The sequence below is a fragment of the Podarcis melisellensis genome (genome assembly GCF_964234715.1).
Source record: "Podarcis melisellensis genome assembly, chromosome: 16".
NCBI classification, from domain to species: Eukaryota; Metazoa; Chordata; class Lepidosauria; order Squamata; family Lacertidae; genus Podarcis; species Podarcis melisellensis.
The window spans coordinates 9,591,944-9,616,354 of NC_138533.1; the positions used below are offsets into that span (position 1 = coordinate 9,591,944).

At 48.7% G+C, this 24,411-nt stretch overlaps 1 protein-coding gene and 1 long non-coding RNA gene across 2 annotated transcripts in view; one reads left to right on the top strand and one right to left on the bottom strand.

Annotated features, from left to right (window-relative positions):
* Positions 1-24,411, top strand: part of EFNA4 (ephrin A4) — a 30,886-nt gene continuing 6,475 nt past the window's right edge. The window contains exons 1-4 of the mRNA XM_081892008.1: positions 1-162; positions 19,874-20,166; positions 22,085-22,153; positions 22,825-22,884. Of these exons, the coding sequence (XP_081748134.1) occupies positions 41-162; positions 19,874-20,166; positions 22,085-22,153; positions 22,825-22,884 (544 nt within the window). The 5' untranslated portion in view covers positions 1-40. The remainder of the gene's footprint in view (positions 163-19,873; positions 20,167-22,084; positions 22,154-22,824; positions 22,885-24,411) is intronic.
* On the bottom strand, positions 19,431-22,078 carry LOC309358807. Its single transcript, XR_014163623.1, has 3 exons — positions 21,753-22,078; positions 20,794-21,210; positions 19,431-19,499 (listed from the first exon to the last, which is right to left on the bottom strand). It is a non-coding gene; the product is annotated as an uncharacterized lncRNA (long non-coding RNA).

Below are 24,411 nucleotides of genomic sequence, written 5' to 3' on the forward strand. Positions count from 1 at the left end.
CAGTTGCCCCGACGGGGGGCTCGGCAGGGGCGGCGGAGCGATGCGCCCGGCGGGGGCGCTGCCCTGGGGGCTGCTGCTGCTGCTGGTGCTTTGGGGGGCCCTGCTGGGCCGGCAGGTGCGGGGCCTCCGCCACAGCGTCTACTGGAACGCCAGCAACCACAGGTAACGCAGCCCCACCGAAAGTATTTGAAAAAGAAAAAAAGATGGGGAGGGAGGGATCCAGTGGATCTGGGTCGATCCCCCTTCAGGCCTCACCTGCGCCCCGATCCCTCCCAGAAACGCCCCCGCCTGCCCCACCTCCAGGCCCCTGCGACCCTCGGGGGCCTTTGCCGCCGTGCGCCCCCTCCTCCCACAAATCCTCATTTTTTTCTGGATCTTCGCTTGCGGTTTGTTGGACGGGACGCTTTTTTTCTCTTGTTCGACTGGAGAGAAAGGTGCCGATTCCCTACTTTGTTCCTTCTTGCCTCTTACACCCCCCTCCCCAAAATAAGTGGCGTTCAGGTCCTGCAAGGCTTCGCCGGCCCTTCTTAAACTCGTTCTCCCCCGGGCAGGATTTGGTTAAAGAGGTCTGTGGGGTGGGACTTGGGGGGGGGGGAGAGAGAAAGGGGTGAGGGGCTTGCCTCTCCTCCCCCACCTCCCCTTTCCGAGCTGGCTTCGTGTTGCGCGCTCAGCATCTCTTTGTCTGGCGGCCTCCCAGGTGCCGCCCCCCTTTCCCCCATCTCCCTCCACGAAAAATTCGCCTCTGCCCCCCTTCTCCCCTTCCCCGCCCCCCCCCCAAGCTGGCCGTTGGAGGGGGTGTTGCTCATCCAGTTAATGTGGGGGGCGGAAGGGGGTGTCTCCCCTTTGAACTACCTGGCAGGAGAGTCTTGCCAGGCTTTTAAAAAAGCACATTTTCTTAGGTTGGCGTGGCATTGGTGGCCTGGCTGCTGCCTTGGCCTCTGTTTTCTCTCTCTCCCCAGAGAGTCTTGCCCGGTCTTGTGCCCCACAGGTGCCCGGAGGCTTGGCTGCCTGTCCTTGCTTGTTGGGCCTCTCTTGTGGGTGATGTTTGCCCTTGCTCCTGCCGACAGTTGCTGGGGTGGGGGAGAGCTTTCGGGGGTCCCAGTGGCAAAAGTGACCCCTAACAGCCATGGCTCTGCCATGCTATAGCCTCTTTTCCCCAGCCTGGGGTAGTTTAAGGCTCTTAGCTCAGTCAGGAGAGCATGAGTTGTGTGGGTTCAAGCCCCATGTTGGGCGAAAGATTCCTGCATTGCAGAGGGTTGGACTAGATGACCCCTGGGTCCCTTCCAGCTCTACAGTTCCATGATTCTGCGAACACCCTCTCTGCTGCCTGAAACCCTAGATTGCTGCTGCCAGTCATTGTAGATAGTATTGCCTTGGATGGAACAAGGATCCGACTAGGAGTAACCCAGCTTCCTATGCTCCTAGCGCTTTATTTGGAACAATGAGGGCTAGAATCTTGATTTATTTTTAGGGGACGGGCCAGAGCTCTGCCTTTGAGCCTGTGCTTTGCCTGCAAAGGTTCTCAGGTTCAATCCTCAGCATCTCCAGGTAGGGCTGGGAAAAGGTACCCTCCCCCTTTGCCCTAAATCCCTGGTGAGCCTCTGCCAGTCAGTGCAGGCAATACTGAGCTAAGTACAACAATGGCCTGACTTCATAGAAGGCCGTTTCCTATGTTCTTGTTTAAAACCTTGAGGACTGGGGTCTTTATTTTATGGCAAGGGCTGGTAGGACTGGAGTCTAGCGGCAAAGCAACTGGTTGGCATTCAGAAGATGCCAGATTCAGTCCCCGGCATCTTCAGGTCGGGCTGGGAATATCCCTTGCCCGAAACCCTGGAAAGCCACTGCCCGCCAGTGTGGACAATACTGACCTAGATGGACCAACTTCTTCCAATCCCACGAATGAGAAAGGGGAAGAGCCGACTCTGGGTGTCCCTAAGGAATGGTACCCATGTCACATTTTTCCTGGAGAAAGAGAGAAGCAACAAATTGAAAAAACAAATACAGTGGTACCTCGGGTCTTAACCTGAAACTGTTCTTAATCTGAGGTACCACTTTAGCTAATGGGGCCTCCCGCTGCCGCTGCGTCACCGGAGCACGATTTATGTTCTCATCCTGAAGCAAAGTTCTTAACCTGAGGTACTATTTCTGGGTTAGCGGAGTCTGTAACCTGAAGCGTATGTAACCTGAGGTACCACTGTAAATAAAAACTGAGATTGGAAAAGGCTAGCTCACTTTCAAATCTGGCTTTTCAACGCATTTGAGTTCCCTTTCCAAAGCAATGCTAACTCTTTCCGGAAGGCCTCCCCTTTGCTTTTCTGCTGTGCTCTCTGCACATGCACAGGAACCATTTCTGTCTGTCTACCTGCCTGCCATCGATCCCAGGGTTGAGCTTGGGCCTTGTGAATGGGGCGCCTCAGCTCACCACAATTTTAAGCACTCTGTGTTGTGTGGCAATGCCCAGGCCCTGGTACTAATCTCCCTTTTTTTTCTCTCTCTCCCTTTTACTGTTGTCAAGCTTATCCTCCTTTTTCCTTCCTCGGTGGGGCCCACCCGGGGAGGCGGAGGGGGCGAGTCGGGGCGAGTCTGGCTGGCGGGGGGGACGGGACACGGAGAAGGAGGGTGGAAGCTCAGAGTTACACGGGAACATTCCTGCCTGTTTTGTTTTCCCTGGCGTGGGAGAGTCAGGTTAGTTGGCGCTTGGGTCTTGGGCCTAGCCAGAGCGGCCTTGGGAGTGCCATGGAGGGGGGAGCTGGCTGCCGGCCCAATCGGAATTATAAATCCCGCGGAAGGATGGCAGGGTGAGAGGGAGCTCTGAACACAGTTTGGGAGGCTGGGAAAGGCACACACACACCCCGGACCGTGCCAGCTTGTGCAATCTGAATCTGCACTTTTATTCCTCCCCCCCACCATATCACTCATTTTCGCAAGAATGGGGGTCACAATTCAAAGTGTTGGTGCTGACCTTTAAAGCCCTAAACAGCCTCGGTCCAGTATATCTGAAGGAGCGTCTCCACCCCCATCGTTCAGCCCGGACACTCAGGTCCAGCGCCGAGGGCCTTCTGGCGGTTCCCTCGCTGCAAGAAGTGAGGTTATAGGGAAGCAGGCAGAGGGCCTTCTCGGTAGTGGCACCCGCCCTGTGGAATGCCCTGCCATCAGATGTCAAAGAGAACAACAACTACCAGACGTTTAGACATCTGAAGGCAGCCCTCTTTAGGGAAGTTTTTAATGTTTGATGTATTACGGTATTTTATTATTTTGTTGGAAGCCGCCCAGAGTGGCTGGGGAAGTCCAGCCAGATGGGCGAAGTATAAATAATAAAATTATTATTATTATTATTATTATTATTATTAATCAATCTGAGTCTGGCCTGTGTTACTAGAGGCCTGCAGTACGAATGCCAGAAGCACCCCCTCTTTGCCGAAGGCCTTATCTCACCCAGAATCCTGTTCCCACATTGGCCAGCCAGATGAGAAGACTGGAGGCGGCAGTCCTCCCTCCCTGGTGCTCCTAATGGGAGCCCTGCAGGATCAGGCCCATCCAGGCCCTCATCCTGTCCTCCTAGTGGCCGTTCAGAGGCCCACGGGCAGGGCGTGAACCAGTGTGAGAAACTCGGGTTCGTAAGCTAGACGCCACCTTCAACCCAGCTTGCGGTTGCCATAGCAGGACGTCTGTTCGCCAGGGGGTTGGGCTAGATGACCCGTGGGGTCCCTTCCAACGCTACGATTCTGTGACCTCAACTACATTGCTTGCCCTTGCGACGCTTCGCTGGTCCCAGTGTGCAAGGAGGAGAAAGGCAAATGGGAAACTGAATTAGCTGTAGACTAAGGCAGAGGCTTTTAAACTTGGTTGCCAACCTGACGCCCAGAAATCCTTGTCTGAAACCCTGGGAAACTGCCTCTGGCCAGTGTACACCAGGGTTTCCCAAACTTCAGTTTCCAGCTGTTTTTTTCAACTACAACTCCCATCATCCCCAGCTATCAGGAGCAGTGGTCAGGGATGGTGGGAACTGTAGTCCAAAAAAAAAAAAAAACCAGCCAGAGACCCAAGTTTGGGGAAACCCTGGTGTAGACAGTACTGAACTGGGTGGACCTAATGCTCTGACTCAGGATTAGGCCACTTTCTAACTCGTCTAGATGTTTGAGCCTTTAACACAGAACCATGAGGACTAGAATCTTGAGTAAAGTTTAGAAGAAATGAGGGCCCAAGCTTGATCCCTGGCATGTCCAGGTAGGGCTGGGAGAGAGAGCCTTGCCTGAACTGATAGCTCAAGTCAGTAGAGCATGGGTAGGCAAACTAAGGCCCGGGGGCCAGATCCGGCCCACGGACGGTCTGGGAATCGGCATGTTTTTACATGAGTAGAATGTGTGCTTTTATTTCAAATGCATCTCTGGGTTATTGGTGGGGCATAGGAATTCTTTCATTATTATTATTTTTTGAAAATATAGTCCGGCCCCCCACAAGTTCTGAGGGACAGTGGACCGGCCCCCTGCTGAAAAAGTTTGCTGACCCCTGCAGTAGAGCGTGAGGCTCTAAATCTCATGGCCATGGGTTCAAGTACCACGTTGTGTCAGAGATTCCTGGGGACTAGATGGCCCTTCTGGTCCCTTCTGATTCTATGAAATCCTGCAGAGCTACTGCCAGTCAGTGTAGACAGTATGGAGCTAGTCAGTGTTCTGACTCTGTGTGGCAGCTTCCTGGCTGGTTCAGCGTCCTGGGGTAGTTCTCAGCCATCCTGTCTCGTAGCCATCGATATAGACTTCTCCTCCGAGGATTTTGCCTAATCCCCCTTTAAAGCCATCTAAGTTGGTGGCTTTCACCACATCTTGGGTTAGCTAATGCCGTAGCTTAACTCTGAGCCACGCGAAGAAGCAGCATTTCCTTTTGTCTGTCCAGAATCTCTCTCTGCCCTCTCTCCCCCGCCCAGATATATATTTATATATATATATATATATTATCCATGGCTTGTATCAAAACTAAATTGTACTCTTTGAGAGTAGAGCCATTGGAAACGACTGGGCCTGAGTTAGGTCACCATCCATTTGAAGCCCTGTGGCGCCAGTCATGGCTTCCTGCAAAGGATTCTGGGAGCTGCAATTTGTTCAGGGTGCTGAGAGGAGCTACAGTGGTACCTCAGGTTACATACACTTCAGGTTACAGACTCTGCTAACCCAGAAATAGTGCTTCAGGTTAAGAACTTTGCTTCAGGATGAGAACAGAAATCGTGCGGCAGCAGCAGGAGGCCCCATTAGCTAAAGTGGTGCTTCAGGTTAAGAACAGTTTCAGGTTAAGTACGGACCTCCGAAATGAATTAAGTACTTAACCTGAGGTACCACTGTATTACCATCTCATCTCTCTGTGGTACTTTATCTTAAAGTTTTAAGGGTCTATACACTTATCGCATTTATAAATTTTAAATTTATTGTTGTACAATGTTTTGATTGTTTGTTTTCCTTCTGGGACTGTACCCCCAAGTGTGTTTTATAAGCTGGTCTCCGACCATAATAAATTATCTATCCATCTATCTATCTATCTATCTATCTATCTATCTATCTATCTATCTATCCATCTGCTATATTACCGGAGCTACAATTCCCAGAGTGCTTTCTTCGTCAAGGAATTCTGGGAGTAGTAGCTCAGGGAAACATGTTTCCTAACAGCTCTCATAATAAACCTTAACAAAATACAGTACCCATGATTTTTTAAAATTTTTATTTTTGGCAGGTAGGAGAACCATGACTTTTTTTTTACAAATGGTTTGGTAGCGCTTTAAGCGTGTGGAGTGAATGTGTCCTTAAGGATGTATAATGTTTATTTTTAACCCCTTGCACTTAGAAATGTAGTGTGTCAGGCAGAAACCTCCAAGACTGCCCTTTCCCCTGAGATGCTAGCTTTCTAAGTACCAGGGTAGTTTTGTACCAAAGAATGTTCAACCAGGCGCACGTCCCACCTTCTGAGCCTGAAATGACACTGCTCCTATCCCAGACCATCACCCACTTACCTGGAGATAAGCCCCACCAAACTCGCTGAACTTCCTTCTGAGTAACTGTTCTAACAGGTGCAGCTCGAAACTCTTGGATGTAAATTAGTAATGTGCAGGTTTGAAGTTTGGGCGAAGCTAATTTGGCTGGCTTTTTGCCTCAGTGGAGCCTACTTGTTTTGGAGTAGGGGTGGCTCTGTGGGTTAAACCACAGAGCCTAGGACTTGCCGATCAGAAGGTCGGCGGTTCGAATCCCCGCGACGGGGTGAGCTCCTGTTGCTCGGTCCCTGCTCCTGTCAACCTAGCAGTTCGAAAGCACAAAGTGCAAGTAGATAAATAGGTACCGCTCCGGCGGGAAGGTAAACTGTGTTTCCGTGCGCTGCTCTGGTTCGCCAGAAGCGGCTTAGTCATGCTGGACACAAGACCCGGAAGCTGCACGCCAGCTCACTCGGCCAATAAAGAGAGATGAGCGCCGCAACCCCAGAGTCAGCCACAATTGGACCTAATGGTCAGGGGTCCCTTTATTTTTACTACCTCTAGAAGCTTTCTGAAAGCCTCTGGTTGGCTGCTTTGGGGATTGAAATTGCTGGCGTTGGATGGATTCTCCTTGTGTTTCTTTCGCATTCGGAGTTTTGGATGTTAACATTTGCCTGCCTGCCTAAGAAAGCAGCGACTAAAATTTGCTGATCCATTTACATTCCAGGAGATTCCTTGCTTTGCTGAGATTCTGTGCACGTTTCCTTGGGAACCTGTGCTTACTTGGGAGTAAGTCCTGTTGAATTCAGTGGGACTTACTCCAGAATTACTCCTTCAAACCAAGAATTCTTGGGCGTCAACCCGCAGCCTATTTCAGTTTTAGACTCACTATATTCATTTGGACCCTAGGCAGAGGCTTTGAGAATTCATTGTTGGAGATTGTGTGGTTTTTTTAAAAACTATTTCTTTATTCTTAAGAAAGGAATATAAATCTGCAAACTGTGGATTGCCTCGAGATTTAATTATCCTTAGAGCAGATCCGTTGGGACTAACTGAAGTTCTATTGCAAGGGTAGCCAGAGTGGTGCCCTTCTGATATAGTCGGACTTCAACTCATGTGGCAGTGAGTTCCACAGTTTAACTATGTACCATGTAAAAAAGTCATTTCTTTTATCTGTCCCAAAGCTTTGGAGGTCCATGAGTTCTAGTGTTGGGGGAGAGGGAGAAAAGCTCTTCACTTTCCCTGTGCTGAGCATAATTATAGAAATTATCAAGTTGTGGGCCAGCAAATATCTGGAGGGCCCTATGCATGCTACCTCTGTATGGGCTTATTCTAGGCTTGAATTTAGGTCGCATCCAGCCCAATGATCCCAGCTGAGGTGGTGTGGTTGGGCTGCAGTCCTATTCACACTTACTTGGGAGTAAGACCCATTAAACTCAGTGAGATTTAGTTCTGAGCAGAGCTAAGAAGTGGAAGGGATCATCCAGAACATTTTTGTAGAAAACTTGAACATTTTGGGTTTTTTGGGGGGGGTGTGAAAGTCCAATATTGATATATATACATTTTTTATATTCTTTTTATGGCTGTAGGTTTCCCTTTTAAGCTTTGAATTAAAAGGTAGGAGAGACAGTATATAAATTTGTGGTGGTTTTTTGCAAGCAGATTTGCACAGGGGGAATTCCAACAGAGAATTCCCTCTGTTTCTCGTGCCGTTTTACTCCACTTCAGTCTCCATCGCCCCTGTTGATACATCTTCATCTTTCAAAACAGCCAGCTATTTGCTTGTGAGGCTTTAATGTTGAAGAACCCTTTGGTTGAGATTGTGTTTGTGTGTGCTAAAAATACAGCTCACTTCTGCGAGAGACGGTACATTTTGCTGCCTTCAAGAATGCCGCTCTGGCCAGCTATGCCAATGGTCTGGAGGACCAAAAGTAGTTGCGTTCTGGGTCTCTTCTGAAAAACTTATCTGCCCTTTCTCACTGCCTCTCCCCCTGCCACAAAGAAAATCCCTTTCAACTCTCAGTGCACCCTCTCTGAAACACAGTCTCAAACGCTGGTCCCCTTCAAACTACTACTACTACTAAATTTTTATTATTTATACCCGACCCATCTGGCTGGATTTCCCCAGCCACTCTGGGCGGTTCCAACAAAATATTTAAAATACAATAAAGCATCAAACATTAAAAACTTCCCTAAACAGGGCTGCCTTCAGATGTCTTCTAAAAGTCAGACAGTTGTTTATTTCCTTGACATCTGATGGGTGGGCGTTCCACAGCGTGGGCGCCACTGCCGAGAAGGCCCTACGCCTGGTTCCCTGTAACTTTGCTTCTCACAGTGAGGGAACCACCAGAAGGCCCTCAGCGCTGGATCTCAGTGTCCGGGCAGAAGGATGGGGGTGGAGATGCTCCTTCAGGTATACTGGGCCAAGGCCGTTTAGGGCTTTCAAGGTCAGCACCAACACTTTGAATTGTGCTCGGAAACGTACTGGGAGTCAGTGTAGGTCTTTCAAGACCAGTGTTATGTGGTCTCAGCGGCCACTCCCAGTCACCAGTCTAGCTGCCGCATTCTGGATTAGTTGTAGTTTCCGGGTCACCTTCAAAGGTAGTCCCATGTAGAGCGCATTGCCGTAGTCCAAGCGGAAGATAACCAGATCATGCACCACTCTGGCAAGACAGTCTGCGGGCAGGGAGGGTCTCAGCCTGTGTACCAGATGGAGCTGTTAGACAGCTGCCCTGGACACAGAATTGACCTGTGCCTCCCCATGGTAGACTGTCCAAACAGCATAGCCATTGATCAAGGGTGATAGGGTTTGGAGTAGACAAACAATGTCTGGCGGGCACCATGCCCACTTGCATACATGTGCAGACCCTGGTGATTTGAAGAATTCACAGCAGCCATGCGCTTGTATGCCCGCATCCATGCTCTTTGAAGCAAAGATGCACACTCTTACACACTTCTCTTAGTACGCACAAACAAACACACTTTCTTCTCTACCCACCCACCAATCATGTACATATCTATATTTTTGGTGGTTTCTATGGGGTGAGTGAATGTGGCAACCCTCACCCCACCAACATCTAGGTTGAGGACTCTGGATAAGAAACTAACAGCACATCCTGTTTTGCAAACTCGGTTCTCACGTCTATTTTAAAAGGGGCCTATTATTTGCCCGCTTCCGAACTTTGTACCCTCTCTTGCAAAACCCTCACAGCCTTGGCTCCGCTCTTAATCTGGGCTTTGAGCGCTCTTCTGTTTAGTCATTGTGAGGTGGCTGCTGCTGCTGTTTTACAAAACTTCTCATGCAGGTAAAACAACAACAACTCCAGAGGTGCCGTTAACCTGGCAAGGGCAAAGGCGTAACTCTGCCTTCCCCCCCCCCAACAAAAAACCCTGGCTCTAAAGCTGCAGAACTCTGGAATAAATACTAGACAAGGTTCTCTGGGAAGCGTGTTTCCTTAGCTCTTGAAACCAAGGCTGCCCCCAAGCCTCAGACGGCTGAGATTTGGGGGAAAGTTTCCCGTATCTGAGAATTTGACACCTCGGCTGTCTTGCATCTCGCCAAACATTAGTAGCTGTGAATCCTAGCCAGACTTTTTGGGCTGCAGGGCAGTGGGGCAAGCTTTTTGCTGTCGAACTACATTCCCTTGTGGGTTGTCTCTGTGGTGTGATGGACCCATGCCAGCAGCAGGCAGGCCTGAAGTCAGTGGGGGAGGCTCAGACCCCAAATTGGGGTTCCCTTTCCCTCTGTTTCTGTTGCTCCTTTCTCTCTCTTTGCCTCGGTCCAGTTAAAGCACATAGCTGCTCCCCAAAGAATCCTGGGAATGGTGGTTTTTAAAGGGTGCTGGGAACTATAGCTCTGCAACTACAGTTCCCATGATTCTTGGGTGGGAGAGGGTGTGACAACCTCCTCCCTCTCCTCCTCTTCGTCTGGCAGGGTTTGAAACAGACAGTTCTTAGGAATATGCTGTGGTGCCTCAGGTTACATACGCTTCAGGTTACAGACTCCACTAACCCAAAAATAGTACCTCAGGTTAAGAACTTTGCTTCAGGATGAGAACAGAAATTGTGTGGCGCCAGCAGGAGGCCCATTAGCTAAAGTAGCACCTCAGGTTACAAACAGTTTCAGGTTAAGAACGGACCTCCGGAACGAATTAAGTACTTAACCCGAGGTACCACTGTAAAAAGAAGCTGCCTTCTACTGAAAGTCAGACCGCTGATTTATCTAGCCGGATCTGGCCCCTGGGCCCTAGTTTGCCTACCCATGCTCTAGCTCTGTGCCGTCTACACTGACCGGCAGCAGCTGCCCTCCTGGGTTTCAAACAGCAGGCTTTCCACTGGGGTTTAACACAGGGAACCTTGGGTGCAAAGCAAACCTGGAGAACTCATTGCTTCCCAAAGGTCTTTTGGAATTAGCTACAGACCCACCAGTTGCTCATCCATGCTTTTTAGATAGAACATTTTATATGTGGGTGGTTTTTGCATTGCTCCTTGGCTTACGTGGGAGTAAGTCCCATTGCAGTTAGTGGGCCTTTCCTCCAAGTTAAAATACGCCGGCAGTTGTAGACCTGAGTTGCTCGGGGGTGATAAGAAACCCTAAGATATCAGTGCAGTTTGGGAAGAGTCCGCCTGCCATCTTGATTCAAAATGGTGCCCAGCTGTATCAGCACATATAGAAAAACTCAGTCCTGGATCTCAAAGACCGTTGTGCAAATTTTGGTTCCGCTCTCGTAAGAGGTTCCCGAGTGCAACGTGGACAGCGAACTCACACCACTGATAGGATCCACCCTGGATATTAGGATCCTCCTGGGATGTGGGGACAGTTGGGTGACTAAATTTCCAATAATGGAAACAAGTAACACAGACCTAGCTTGTTTTGAATGTCTGCGGGTGCTCTTGGCTAATTGGTGAAAATCAAGGTTGCGTAGACTTTAAAAATAAATAAATCTGGCTATATAAATATTTGACTCTGTGTGAAGTTTGTCCTCTCCACACCCTGCTTACTTAGCAGTTCACGGTTGAGTCAAACGAGATGCGGGTTGTGCCGTTGGTGGTGGGGGGGTGTTTTTCTCTAAGGCTGCTACCAGATCCAAATTTAATCAGAGTTGCGGTGATAGGACGGGGTCCTTTTTGTTGAAGCTCCGCCATTCCCCAGTTGCTTTTCTGTCTGTTGGGGAAAAGATACTGGTGTCCTCTATCTTTTCCCTATAGTGGGAGAAAAGCAATTGGGGGTGATTACACCCCCCTCCAAAAAAGCTGGGAAATTGTCAACCCCTCCTCCCACTGGATCTGTTCCTCCAATCATAAGAAGGACCCGGTGGATCTGGCCAAGAACACATCTAGGCCAGCATCCTGTTGCACAGTGGATCAGTGCATTTGGCTGTTAACCAGAAGGTTGGTGGTTCGAGTCCACCCAGGGATGGCTGTGAGCAGGATTCCTGCAGTGAAGAGGGCTGGATCCCTTCCAAGTCTACAGTTTTGTGATGTCTAAGCGTGACCCAAGCACAAGAAGAGCAACCGGTGTTCAGAAACATTCCTGCTTCCATCCATGGAGACTAGAGAATAGGCTGGTAGCCATTGATTGCTGTGATCTGTTGTTGTTGTTTAGTCGTTTCGTTGTGTCCGACTCTTCGTGACCCCATGGACCAGAGCACGCCAGGCACTCCTGTCTTCCACTGCCTGCCACAGTTTGGTCAAACTCATGCTGGTAGCTTGGAGGACACTGCCCCGCCACCTCGTCCTCTGTCGTCCCCTTCTCCTTGCGCCCTCCATCTTTCCCAACATCAGGGTCTTCTCCAGGGAGTCTTCTCTTCTCATGAGGTGGCCAAAGTACTGGAGCCTCAGCTTCACAATCTGTCCTTCCAGTGAGCACTCAGGGTTGATTTCCTTCAGTATGGAGAGGTTTGATCTTCTTGCAGTCCATGGGACTCTCAAGAGTCTCCTCCAGCTGTGATCTAGGGCTGCCCAATACAGTGGAACCTCGGTTTTCGAATGTAATCTGTTCCGGAACACTGTTCGCCTTCCGAAATGTTTGAATACCGAAAACTGAAAGTGGAAGTCTCAATTCAATAGGGAAACTCAAAACGGAAGCCGCACCAGACGTTTGGGTTCTGAAAAACGTTCGAAAACTGGAACATTTACTTCCTTGTTTTCATCGTTCGGGAGCCGTTCGAGAACCGAGGTTTGACAGTACCTGGTTTTCAACATCACAATATATCACCAGCTAAACATTGCGCTGTGTCGATATATCACAATGTCTGAAATAAGGATAGAGCTGGTTTTCAACTTTGTGATATATCACCAGCTAAACATTGCAATAAACTGATTTATCACCATGTCTGATATGAGAATAGAGAAGTCTTTTAATGTTTAATTATGTTTTTATAGATGTTGGAAGTCAACCAGAGTGGCTGGGGCAACCCAGTTAGATGGGTGAGGTATAAATGATTAAAAAAGTAATGAGTACAATAATAATTAGCTAGCTTCACGGTTCTTCCCATCTTGTGATTTTTGCATAGCACACACACAAGCAAACATCATGATTCGCGATACATTGCCAGGTGAAAAATTATGAAAGCAATATCATTTTATGGGCTTCAAACCGGTTTGGCTATTCAAGTTGTTGACCATCAGTTTTAACTCTTTGCTGCGTTAAGAATCCAGTTCAGAAACTTCAGCAATAAAGTGAAAACAAGCTGCCAAGAGACAACTCGCGTGTTTTCCCGCAACTCTCCCACTCAAGCCCTTAATTCCTCCAGGACAGCAAGCAGTATCTAATCTCATCGATCTTCACAACAGTAAAATAGGTCATTGGTGCTCCTAATTAATGAGCGGCGATCCTTGCCTTTTCCAGGATCTCCACCCTGGCCATTTCCGATCCGTCCGGTTTTTTGCGCAATCGGTGCACAACGGCAGCAGCGCACTCCCCACGCATCAAGGAGTTGTGGTTTTCTTGTGGGGATTCCTCGTTCGCCACACGGCCAGCCTGCAATATTTTGGACGCAGGGGTGGGGTTAAATGCCATTCCAGCCCATTCAGATGTCATATCCGCTGTCAGTAATGATTTGCTATGTACCCGGGCCTGTACTTAACAGTAAGGGAAAGTTGGAAGCTACAGTGGTACCTCGGGTTAAGTACTTAATTCGTTCCGGAGGTCCGTTCTTAACCTGAAACTGTTCTTAACCTGAAGCACCACTTTAGCTAATGGGGCCTCCCACTGCCGCCGTAGCACGATTTCTGTTCTCATCCTGAAGCAAAGTTCTTAACCCGAAGTACTATTTCTGGGTTAGCGGAGTCTGTAACCTGAAGCGTATGTAACGCGAGGCACCACTGTATTCCTGAATACTGTACTCAAATTCCACTTGTGTTTGTTGTTGTTGTTGTTGTTGTTGTTGTTGTTGTTGTTGTTGTTGTTAAAGGTTGTGAAGAGTGACATCTATGGCGCAACCATATTTTGGAATACTGTGTCATGTTCTGATCACCTTACCTCAAAAAGGATAATCTTAGGGTTGCCATATGTCTGGAATTTCCCGGACATTCCTGGAATACTGTAGTCAGAAGGGTTGTCTGGGCAGAAATCTTGCCGATTTCTGTAAAAAAAAAAAGCTCAAAAATGGCAAAAACAGTAGGCCTTGTGGAAATCCACCCAAGCTGAATGGAGGAAGTTTCAGGACAGAATCCTCTTCTATGGAACTCACTCCCACAAGAGGCAGTGGGTGATTGATTTTGATGTCTTTAAAAGGGGACTGGGCAAAATTCACAGAGGAAAATGCTATCAAAGGCTATTAGCCACGATGGCTACTGGGGCGATACCTGCTTTCCAACATCACGATGTATCTCCATGGCGACAGAGCGTTGCATCGTGATGTTAAAAAGGAAGGAGCATTTGCCCTGGTCCTGCGAGGCACCGGGGTGCAACTGCTGTCACCACCAGCTCCTGGCGCAGGGTGGAAGGCAAGGCCCACCTGCGATTTACCAGGTGAAGGCGCCATTGTGCTGGCTCTCAAACCGGTTCTGGATGATGTCCTGATGAATAAGGCCTGTCACGTTGAAGAGACATGTCTTCTTCCTGTTTTTGTTTGTTTCAGGCGTTTGCATATTAGTTTCAGATTAATCTGTTTGGCTGTGCGGTGCTGTAATAACGGGAGGCCCTTATGTGGCAGGATATTAAAACGGGGAGTCAAACCTGAGGAAACGAAATCAAGTCCTGTCAAAAGCATCCACCGCCCAAAGAAGCCAAAACTCAAATGTAATAAGAGCTTGACAAAACAGGTCAATCCAAATGATAAACTGGGAATGATGTTGTTGTTTAATGTGTTTTTTAAAACGCCGTTTATCTGTTTCAAAACAGGAGCAAAGTTTGCTACAGGGCCTGAGTCGCTGGCTTGCTGGAACTGTTGTCAGCAGCTCTGGGATGGATATAAATAAATTATTATTATTATTATTATTATTATTAAGAGGTGGTCTTTTGAGTGGCTGGACTACAGCTTCCATGGGACCCAGCCGCCATGGTGGAATAGCCCCAGGAGGTAATAGGAGTTGTAGTCTAGCCACTGGAAGGCCACAGCCCTGCCTCAAAAGACCACAGGACTTTGGTTAGGATATTCCAGGAAACCAGTAGCTCAGGAGCTGGGGGTGATGGGAGTTGTAGTCCAGCAACATCTGGAGGGGCATCACAGGCATGTGGTTTGAAACAGGGTGGGCGAGACGGCCTCCCCCCCTCCTGAGGATTTATTCTTTATTTTATCACGCCCTCCAATGGCTCTCCCCATTTTACCCTTGCAGCAACCCTGTGGGGTAGGCTAGGCTCAGAGGCAGCAACTGATCCTCACGCCCAGTGAGCTTCGCGACAGTGTGGGGGATTTGAACCCCGGCCTCCGCCGTGAAGCGTGCTGGGTGACCGCAGACCCATCATGGTGTCTCAGCCTATCCCGCCTTGTAGGGTTTTTTTTTAAAATTATATTTTATTAATTTTCCATCAAAAGAAAATACAAATCACATTGCAACTTCTACCAATTCTCCTCATTTTTAGACTTCCTTCAGCCTCTCTGCCAATCATCCGAATTAAATTTTCTTTAATTACACATTTCCAGATTTTGCTTTATCCCTACCCCCCGCTTCTATTTTCCTTTTTTGTAATATTTCTTATGTTATTACAGAGCTTCTTTAAATGCCACTAACGTTATTTCACTATCATTTATACATTCCCAATACTCAACTACAGTGGTACCTCGCAAGACGAATGCTTCGTAAGACGGAAAACTTGCAAGACGAAAGAGTGTTTCGTTTTTTGAGTTGCTTCGCAAGACGAATTTCCCTATGGGCTTGCTTCGCGAGATGTCTTGCAAGTTTGTTTCCTTTTTTAAAACCCGTTAATACCCAGGGTGCATTGCTTGAAGAGGTGCAGTTGCGACTTGACTTCGAGAAGCAACTCATAGCACGCGGTATGGTAGCCTTTTTTGAGGTTTTTGAAGACTTTGGTGATCCGTGCTTCGCAGGACGAAAAATTCGCAAGACGAAAAAACTCGCAGAACGAATTAATTTCGTCTTGCGAGGTACCACTGTAACTTTCCCCAGTCCTCGATGAACTTTTGATCTCGTAGATATCTGATCTTCCCAGTCAGTTTATCAAGTTCTGCAAAGTCCATCAGCTTCATTCTCCACTCCTCCAGTGTTGGTATTTGTTCTTGTTTCCATTTCTGGGCCAGTAATATTCTTGCCGCTGTTACTGCATATTGAAAAAGTTTGTCATCCCTTCTATTTATTTCATTTCCCACGATTTCTAAGAGAAAGGCCTCTGGTTTCTTAGCAAATGTATATTCCAACATTTTTTTCAGTTCATTATATATCAACTCCCAGGAGCTTTTCACTTTCTTACATTCCCACCACATATGATAAAATGTACCACCCTTTTCTTTACATTTCCGCCTTGTAGGGTTGGGCTGAGGAGAGCAGGCAAAGGAGCAGTTCAAGAACGGATGGGAGCCAGGATGAGCTCTGGTTGTGGGTCCTGGTATTGTTTTGGTTTCTTCACCAAGTGGCCATGGCAGTGTCGCCCTGAGGCATTGTGGGAAATTTAAAATAGTGTCACCCAAGGTGTGCTTGAAACCTTCCTTTTTTAAAAAAAAATATTAGTTTTTTAACATATCATTTTCAACAATTATTAAACATACTTTTATATCTTATACAATTTTTTGACTTCCATCAATCATATCTGAAAATTTCCCAGTCTTTTCACTTAATATACATTTCTTACTTTCACTATTACGTTTAAATCTCATAACTAATATCTCTCTTCTTTGCAATGTTTCATACATTTCTCCTTACAAAACTTCTTGTAGTCCTACTAGCGTAATTTGTTGATTACAGTTGCTCTTCAAACAGTTTGTATATTTCTTCCAATCTTCTGTAAATCTCTGGTCCCGCAGGTTTCGAGTCCTTCCTGTCATTTTATCCAATTCTGCGTAGTCCGTTAATTTTGTCTGCCATTCTTCTTTTGTCGGTGAAACCTTTCTTTTTGAGGGGCAACTAGGGCAGGCCTTAGCAGGCAGCTCTGGCAAATGACCAAAAGGGTTGTGTGCTGGTGCCAGGGCTGACGAGCTTTTCTAGGGGAGGCCAGGAGGTTCTGGCCTGCTGTGGTTTCCTTGTCACAAGCGGCCATGTGCTTTTTGGATGCAGATTGGGAGTTCTGAAGCGCTCTTGACTTGAGCATCCCTTCATACCCCTCAGTTTGGTCCATGCCTTGAGTTCGAGTTCTGACACTTTGAGTTCATGCCTTGAGTTCGAGTTCTGACACTTTGGGTTCCTTCAGGCAAACATGAAATGTAGCAACTTTTCCTTTAGGTTAAGATGCTTTGTGCTCACCGACAGAGCACCCAGGATTCAATCCCTGGCATCTCCAGAAAGGGCTGGGAACATCCTCAAGAGCTGCTGCCAGTCCGTGTAGACAATGTTGAGCTGGTATAAGGCAGCTTCACCTGTTGCTTTTAAAAATCAGCCCTTTGTTTAGCACCATGAGGACTAGAATCTTGCTTTGTTTCATGTGGATGGACCATAGCTCAGGTGCAGAGCATCTGCCCTGCATACTGTAAAGGTCCCAGGTTCAAATCCTGGTGTCTCCAGCTAGAGCCGTGGAAACTCCTGCCACAAACCCTGGAGGGCAGCTGCCAGCCAGAGCTAGACGGACCAAAGTTCTGATTCCTAGGTTCCTGAGGCTGCCTGTGAACATGTTTTTTTTTTGACATACCGAAGCCATCCCTGCCAAACATGCCCGTTACTTCCTGGTGGCGCATTGCAAGGGGGTCATGCGCCCATGCGTGGGTTTTGGCTGCCACATTCCCCGACGATGCATCACTCCTAGTCGGGGGTCCTTTGTCTTGGGGCTGGGCTGTCGGCCCGTTGCCCTGGGGGCTCCCCGCTGACCCTTTTTGCTTCCAGTCACGTGAATTAATCGGAGCTGACATCTGCTTGTTTAGCAGAGCTGGGCAGCTGGATCGAAACAGTAGGTGGGGAGCGCCTGCGAAGTCTGTTCCCCCTCACTTTTGGGGGAACGCTTTTGGAGAGGATCCTTTCAAACCTTGGCCTTTATACTAGGATGAAGAGAAGTCCGTGAGGGCTGGATTTGTGTGTTAAGAGAGAAACTTCTTCAGGACTGCTAGGTGCAGGTTTCTGTTGTGAAGAGTGTTCTACAGACAAATGGTTTTGGTCAAGAATGCGAAAGAAACAGGGTGACGCTGCTGCGATTGAAGAAAAGGGAGGTAACGCGGGACGCGGGTGGCGCTGTGGGTTAAACCACAGAGCCTAGGACTTGCCGATCAGAAGGTCGGCGGTTCGACGGGGTGAGCTCCTGTTGCTCGGTCCCGGCTCCTGCCAACCTAGCAATTTGAAAGCACGTCAAAGTGCAAGTAGATAAATAGGTACCACTCCGGCGGGAAGGTAAATGGCGTTTCCATGCACTGCTCTGGTTCGCCAGAAGCTGCTTAGTCATGCTGGCCACATGACCCGCAAGCTGTACGCCGGCTCCCTCGGCCAATAAAGTGAGATGAGCGCCGCAACCCCAGAGTCGGTCACGACTGGACCTAATGGTCAGGGGTCCCTTTACCTTTAAAATAAACCACAGGATTAAGAGCATCTAGCTACATAAAATCTGTGAGGCAAGCTTAGAAAGAACTCGCAGTAATATAATCCAGAAATCCCTCACAACTCCCCTGAGAGTGATAGCCCCATTTTGCAGAATGAGGGTGCCCGCTGCCCCCCTGTGTGACTCCCTGCTCTAGCCTAAGATCCTTCTGAGGCAGGCAATGCTTTCTCAGTGCTGAAATCAGATGTGTCTGGCTTGTTTAGTCATGCCCAATGCTGCTATAAAGTACTTGCCCTCGGAGGAGGGTGCTGGTTGCCCCTCTGCACGAGTGCCCGCTATGCTTTTTGGCTGCTTTCAGTCCGGCACTGCTAAAGCGATGGAGTAATTCTACCACATTTCAGTGTTGGATGAGAGGTAAACCTGTTGAAGGAGGTGTGGGGGGAAGATTACAGGCACCTTCTTTCCACGAGTGGGTGTTTTCTGCCTCATGGGAGCTGTGAATTATATTTAATTAACTTTGGGAAAATCCCAGCATTTTCCCTCAGGGACTTTTCGAACGTGTAAACCACAGCAAACCTGTGAAATGCTTTCTTTTTCGGAACGGGCAAAATGCTTTTTTTGCAATGCTCAGAGTGCGCCATCTGAAGACATTTATGTAAGGCAGGAGTGGAGGGAACAGTGTTGAACTACAACGCCCATCATCCTTGACCATTGGGCCTCCAATCCAAGAGGCTCCTCTGTGCCTAGAGCAGGGGTGGGGAGCCTGTGCCCCCCCCCCCCGGTTGTTGTTGCACTCCGACTCCTATCATCCCCAGCCAGCATGGCCAACAGTGGGGGATGATGGGAGTTGTAGTCCAGCAACGCCAGGAGAGAGACAGATTCCCATCCCTGCTGCAGACCTAAGGCAACACTCAAACCCAAGATTTCTGCACTGCTGTTGTCTTCCGACTCCCATCAGTCCCACAGCCAGAATGGCCCAGTGGTCAGGGGCAGCGGGAGTTGTAGTTCAGGTTGCCAGGCTGCCGGCCTTTGATGTGGAAACTTGAGGAGTCATCGGCCACACCTTAAATAAGGGCCTGGGAGCAAACTGGATGCCAACGCGGATTAGGCAAGGCTTGGCATTCGTGTTCTTAGCATCCGGTCTTAGCTCAAAGGAGAGTCGTGGTGTTCTCCAACCGATGGAATTTCTGACGTATCTCCAAAGAACTCTCCGTCTTCTGCAGCTCCCCTGGCTTCTGTTCACTGCATGCTTTTGGCCTATTTTGGCCATGAGAACTAGAAACCTACTTGCTGTTGGGTATTGTTTTGTTTTTAAAGAAAGCTGATTCTTAGGGATCTTCCTTTTGCGCCCAATACTACACTGGGTCACTTAATCAGAAGCACCCTTTTACTCCTTCTGTTGTCCTTGCTCTTTTTTAGACGCCAGGCTCATTTTAATCTGGGTCCTTCTCTTTCCAGAAAGTGCCCCATCTAGGAAGGGGCACAGGAAAAAAAATACGTATTCTCTCCATCTTGCCCTCGAGACTCTAACCAGGCCACATCTCTCACTGACTTTGGCCACTCTTTAGTGCTTTTGCCTGGCTGGAATGTATCCTCGAACCCTGATCATGCCTCTTCCTTGCCAGGATGTAAGAAACAGAGGGGCATGGGCAAGTCTGTTCGTAGCAACTCACCAGCCTACTGCCCAAAGGTTTACCGCCGTTACTCCTTCGGCTTTTGAGCCCAACCCTGCCACATTGCCCCCAGAAAGTTGCCCTGCAGGGAATGTGGCCCTTTGGCTCAAAACTCCTTCCTATCCCCTGATCGCTTTGGCGGCTGACTCATTTGTTTCTCCCCATTCGCAGATTCCTCGAAGAAGACTATGCCGTCCAGGTCTCCATCAACGATTACCTGGATATCTACTGCCCGCACTACGAGCAGCCTCTGGCAGCGGGGAGCCCAGAATCCTTTACTTTGCTCATGGTGGACATTGAGGGCTACCGGGGCTGCTACGAGACGCCGGGAGCCTTCAAACGCTGGGAGTGCAACCGGCCCTACGCTCCTTACGGGCCGGTCCGCTTCTCGGAGAAAATCCAGAGGTTCACGCCTTTCTCGCTGGGCTTCGAGTTTCAGCTGGGCCACGACTACTACTATATCTGTGAGTTGGGCCTTTGGCAGGCATGGATGGGATGGTTCCGAGTCGACTTGAGGGCCAAATTGTATAAGGTTTTCTCTGAGAGAGAGTTATGAATGGGATTTAGTGCTGCACCAAACTTTTTTAAAAAAAATATAATTTTTTATTTGATTTTCAATAATCTATATAAAAACCCATTCCAAATCCGAATGTCAAAATTACTCTGAATCTCCTGACTCCCCCTCCAAAAAAAAAAAAAATTCCCTTCCATGGCCCCTATTGATCCTATTTTCAACTGCATATCACATTTTTTTAATCTTTCTAAATTATCCATACATACTGTTACATTACAACTGTGTTTGAAAAAGATCTTGTCTTCTTGGTCCCTGAGCTTCCCAGTTAATTTTGCCATTTCGGCAAACTTTTAATTTACAAGTTTTGGGCTGGGTTTTGCAACAGAAGATAGGGTGAAGCAGCATTTCTGTGTGTGTAAGGTGTTTTTTTTTTGGGGGGGGAGGTTTTTTTTAAAAATGTATTTATTTGTATTCAAATGTATTTCTTGATTTAGTAAATTTATATCACGCTCTTGATCCAAAGGCCACACAGAGGGTTTAAGATATAGTGTACTTATCTGTTGCATTTATATCCCACCTTTTTCTCCAGGGAGCTCAAGGTGACACCAGTATTCAGAAATAATAGCCCTGTTTGGACAGTGGCTAAGCTTTGGGTGCTCTTCTGAGCTCTTTCTGATAATCTGTGAACTTAACCTCACCCATTCCTTGCTATGGCATCTGTGACTGAGCCCTAACCCTGCCCTTGACCGCCTATGTGGTGTAGTGGTTAGAGGGCCGGACCGGGGCCTAGGAGACCTGGGTTCAAACTTCCATTTGGTCACAAACTCATTGAGTGGCTCTGCGGCCATTTCTCTCTCTCTGCCTCACTGGGTTCTTGCAAGGATTAAATGGAGGGGGGGCAGCGACACCTTGTTCCCTTCCTTGAGCTCCTTGGAAGAACATGAGGAGAGCTGGATCAGGCCAATGGCCCATCTAGGCCAGCATCCTGCCTGTGCTGGTCCAGGGGGGGAGGTTACTGTTGGGCGAGGTCCAGGACCTGAGTTGAAGGTCGGCAGACAGTCCTCCTTGGGTGAAGCGGGGTCCACAGCAGGAAGCCGGGCAAGGACAGGAACTCTGGGGGAACAGGACTGGATGCAGTTCTTCAACGACGTTGCTCCCGCAACCTGGGACCGGGCTGACTGGCCTTTATCTTCTCTGAGGCCAGGGGCAGTCCCGGCCCCCAGGAGACCTGCCTCTCCTGGCCTTAAGCCGAGCACTCCTCCTGGGAGAAACCAGTTCCCTTAGCCTCTCTGCCCTGAGCCTCTGCAGTTCAGGAGAGGCTGAAGGGTTACTGGGCCCAGGGGGAGACTCACCTGTAGGCACTGAGTCCTGAACCACCTCCGGAGCCAGAGTGGATTCACCTGGTGCCTGCTCCTGAGGATCCGGCACAGGTGCAGGCGCTTCAGAATCAAGGCCCTGCCCCAGTTCAGCCAGCCCTGGAGGCGGGGACTCCTGTGCAGGCTGGGATTCCTCCGGTTCAGCCTCACACTGTCCAACCAGGTGCTTCTGGGGAACCTGCAAGCAGGATTTGAACACAGGAGCCCTCTCGCATCTTGTGGTTTCCAGCAAATGGTATTCAGAAGCCTCCAACTGCAGAGGGAGAGCTCAGCCATCGCGACCAGTAACCATTGACAGCTTTGTCCAGTCCTCTTGTAAAACTATCCAAATTGGTGGCCATTGTTGCCTTCTGTGGGGGCGAGTTCCGTCGTTTAACATGTGCTTCCCCCAAAGGGTTATGGGGGCTGTAGTTTGGTGCTGGGAGGTTTGACTTTCTTGCATTCTAACCCCACTCTATCTCTCTTATCTCTGGGTCCTTTCCCTCCCCATAGCTATCCCCACTCCAGAGAGTCCCGGACGCTGCTTGAAACTGCGGGTTTCAGTTTGCTGCAAGACAACCAGTGAGTCCATCTATTGTCTGTCTGTCTTGTTCAGGCAGGGATGTGGGGAATAATAGGCATCAGCAGGGATTCCCCTGCCGCTGCCCCGCCCCCCCCCCCCCCCCGGTACAGAGAACCAAGTAAATAATCCAGACAGAGAAATTAACTGACCTATGAACACCTGAATTGTTCAGCAGTCATTTCTCCAATAAGGACCAGGAGAAAATTCTGAAAAGCCAACCTGGAGATCAGGGATAGGAAAACCTCAAGCCAAATGTGGCCCTCGAGACCTCACTCTCTGGCCCCTAAGACTCTCCCTAAGCCACACCCATTCACTGGCCCAACCCTCCCTGAATGTTTTTGCCTGGCTGGACTATGCCCTTGATCTCTGTGTGTAGAAACTAGTCTAGTGTACCAAGGTAAAAATTTTCATTTATTGCCCCCCGCCTCCTTTTCCCTGTGGCCCTGCCCACTACTGGTGTGCGGCCCCCAGAAGCTTGTCCAGAATGGAATGTGGCCCTCCATCTCTGCAGGTTTCCCTGCCCCTGATTTAGATAATGGGTGTTCCACTTTAGCGAGATCTGCTTTACTTAAATGTATATCTATATCGAGGGGGAAACTGGTCAAGGACCGGGAGAGGAAGTTTGGTCCTGCCTGCGCCTTCTGAACTGACCCGTTCGTTTTTATTTTAGCCGTAGAGCCTGTGACGGAGGGTCCCAAATCTCAACCACGCGGGAGAGGCAGCTCCGAGGGTGAGTGGGGCTCGGGCAAGGGGGTGGCAGCAAGGCGGTTTGTTGCATTTAAAGCACAGGGGTGGGGGGGGGAGTGCATGATTTTAAAAAGGCATCCTCAGTGTGCTTGTGCTTTACTGAGGAATATGACAAACAGAGGACAGTTCTCTTCCTCAAGGAGCTTACAATCACACATTTCTGTGTCCTTGACAAAGAGAGAGGAGGTGATAGGAAGGCAGCCAAAATGTACACTGACTTGAGTAGATCTAGCTGGTGCATTCTTAGGCTTCAATCCAGTCAGCGATGACAGCAAAAAGGTTGCCAACTGACCCTTAAGAACCAGCCTGACCGCTATTTTGAGCAAAATAGTGGTACCTCCCAACTGGCCAGCGAAGCTTTTATGTATTATTATTTGTTTCATTTATATCTCACCTTTCCCCCCAAGGAGCTCAAGGTGGCATATTTATGAATCTTCCCCTTCCCCATTTTATCCTCACAACAGCCCTGTGAGGTAGGCTAGGCTGAGAGGCAAGCATGGTTGGTTGGGGATTTGAACCCTGGCCTCCGAGGTCCTAGACAAGCACTCTTGACTTTTACACCACACCGCGAACACCAGAGTGGGAACTTATCCCCTCAGGCTAAGAGTGTGTGCGGCGTGTCTCAAGCTGGTGTTAATAGGTGTTGCTAAAACTTACAAGAAAGTTGGCAACCCAGTCAGGTGTTCTGCCAAAGAGTTCACACATGCGGAAGACAGTCTTGAGGAAGGAGGGTGGTGGGGAAGACGGAGAGAGAGAGAGAAGATTAGCACCAATTATTGGTATTCCAAGATTTGGCAAATCACCTTTTAGGGAAATAAAATATTGCAAAGCTGGAGGTTTTCAGGGGCCAAAAAGGCTTGAGATGGCCTCCTTGGCATTTGATCCAATTTTATTTTATATACAATCACCAAGGCTCCAGGTACCCACAGGTCTATGTGATTGTCTCGATCTACCGCTGTCTGAAGTTATTCTTTATCTCCCTTTTTTAAATAAAAACATGTACCTGTTTTGATTCAGACCACGGAGCCTTTTGCAATTATAGGCCGCACACCCTTTTCCTCTTGGCATGTGTTATTATTGACGCAGTAAATCACACTGCTGTATGCTATGCTTTTTTATTGGCAATTGTGACAATGTACCTTTTTTTAAACAACTAATGTTTCTTCATTTCTTGAAACCTGTTTGTTATTAGAGTTCATTTTAAGAAAACTGGGGGAGAAAGGAAAAGGAAATTAGAACTAGGCGGGACTTTGAGGATGGAACTGCAGGGATAAGGGGTAACGAGGGACTCACATCATCCCTGACCATGAGGCAATTTCAGCTGGGGATGGTGGGAGTTGGCATCTGAAAACATCTGGGGATTCATGAGTTCCCGCTTTATACCTTTGTAAGTGCATTTAATATGGTCCCTGATTGGTTGGGCCGTTGGTTGGGCCGAAGGTTCTCCACATCTCTGCCTATTTGGTACCTACTGGTACCTTCCATCATCCAGCCAAGGGCCTTCTGGCAG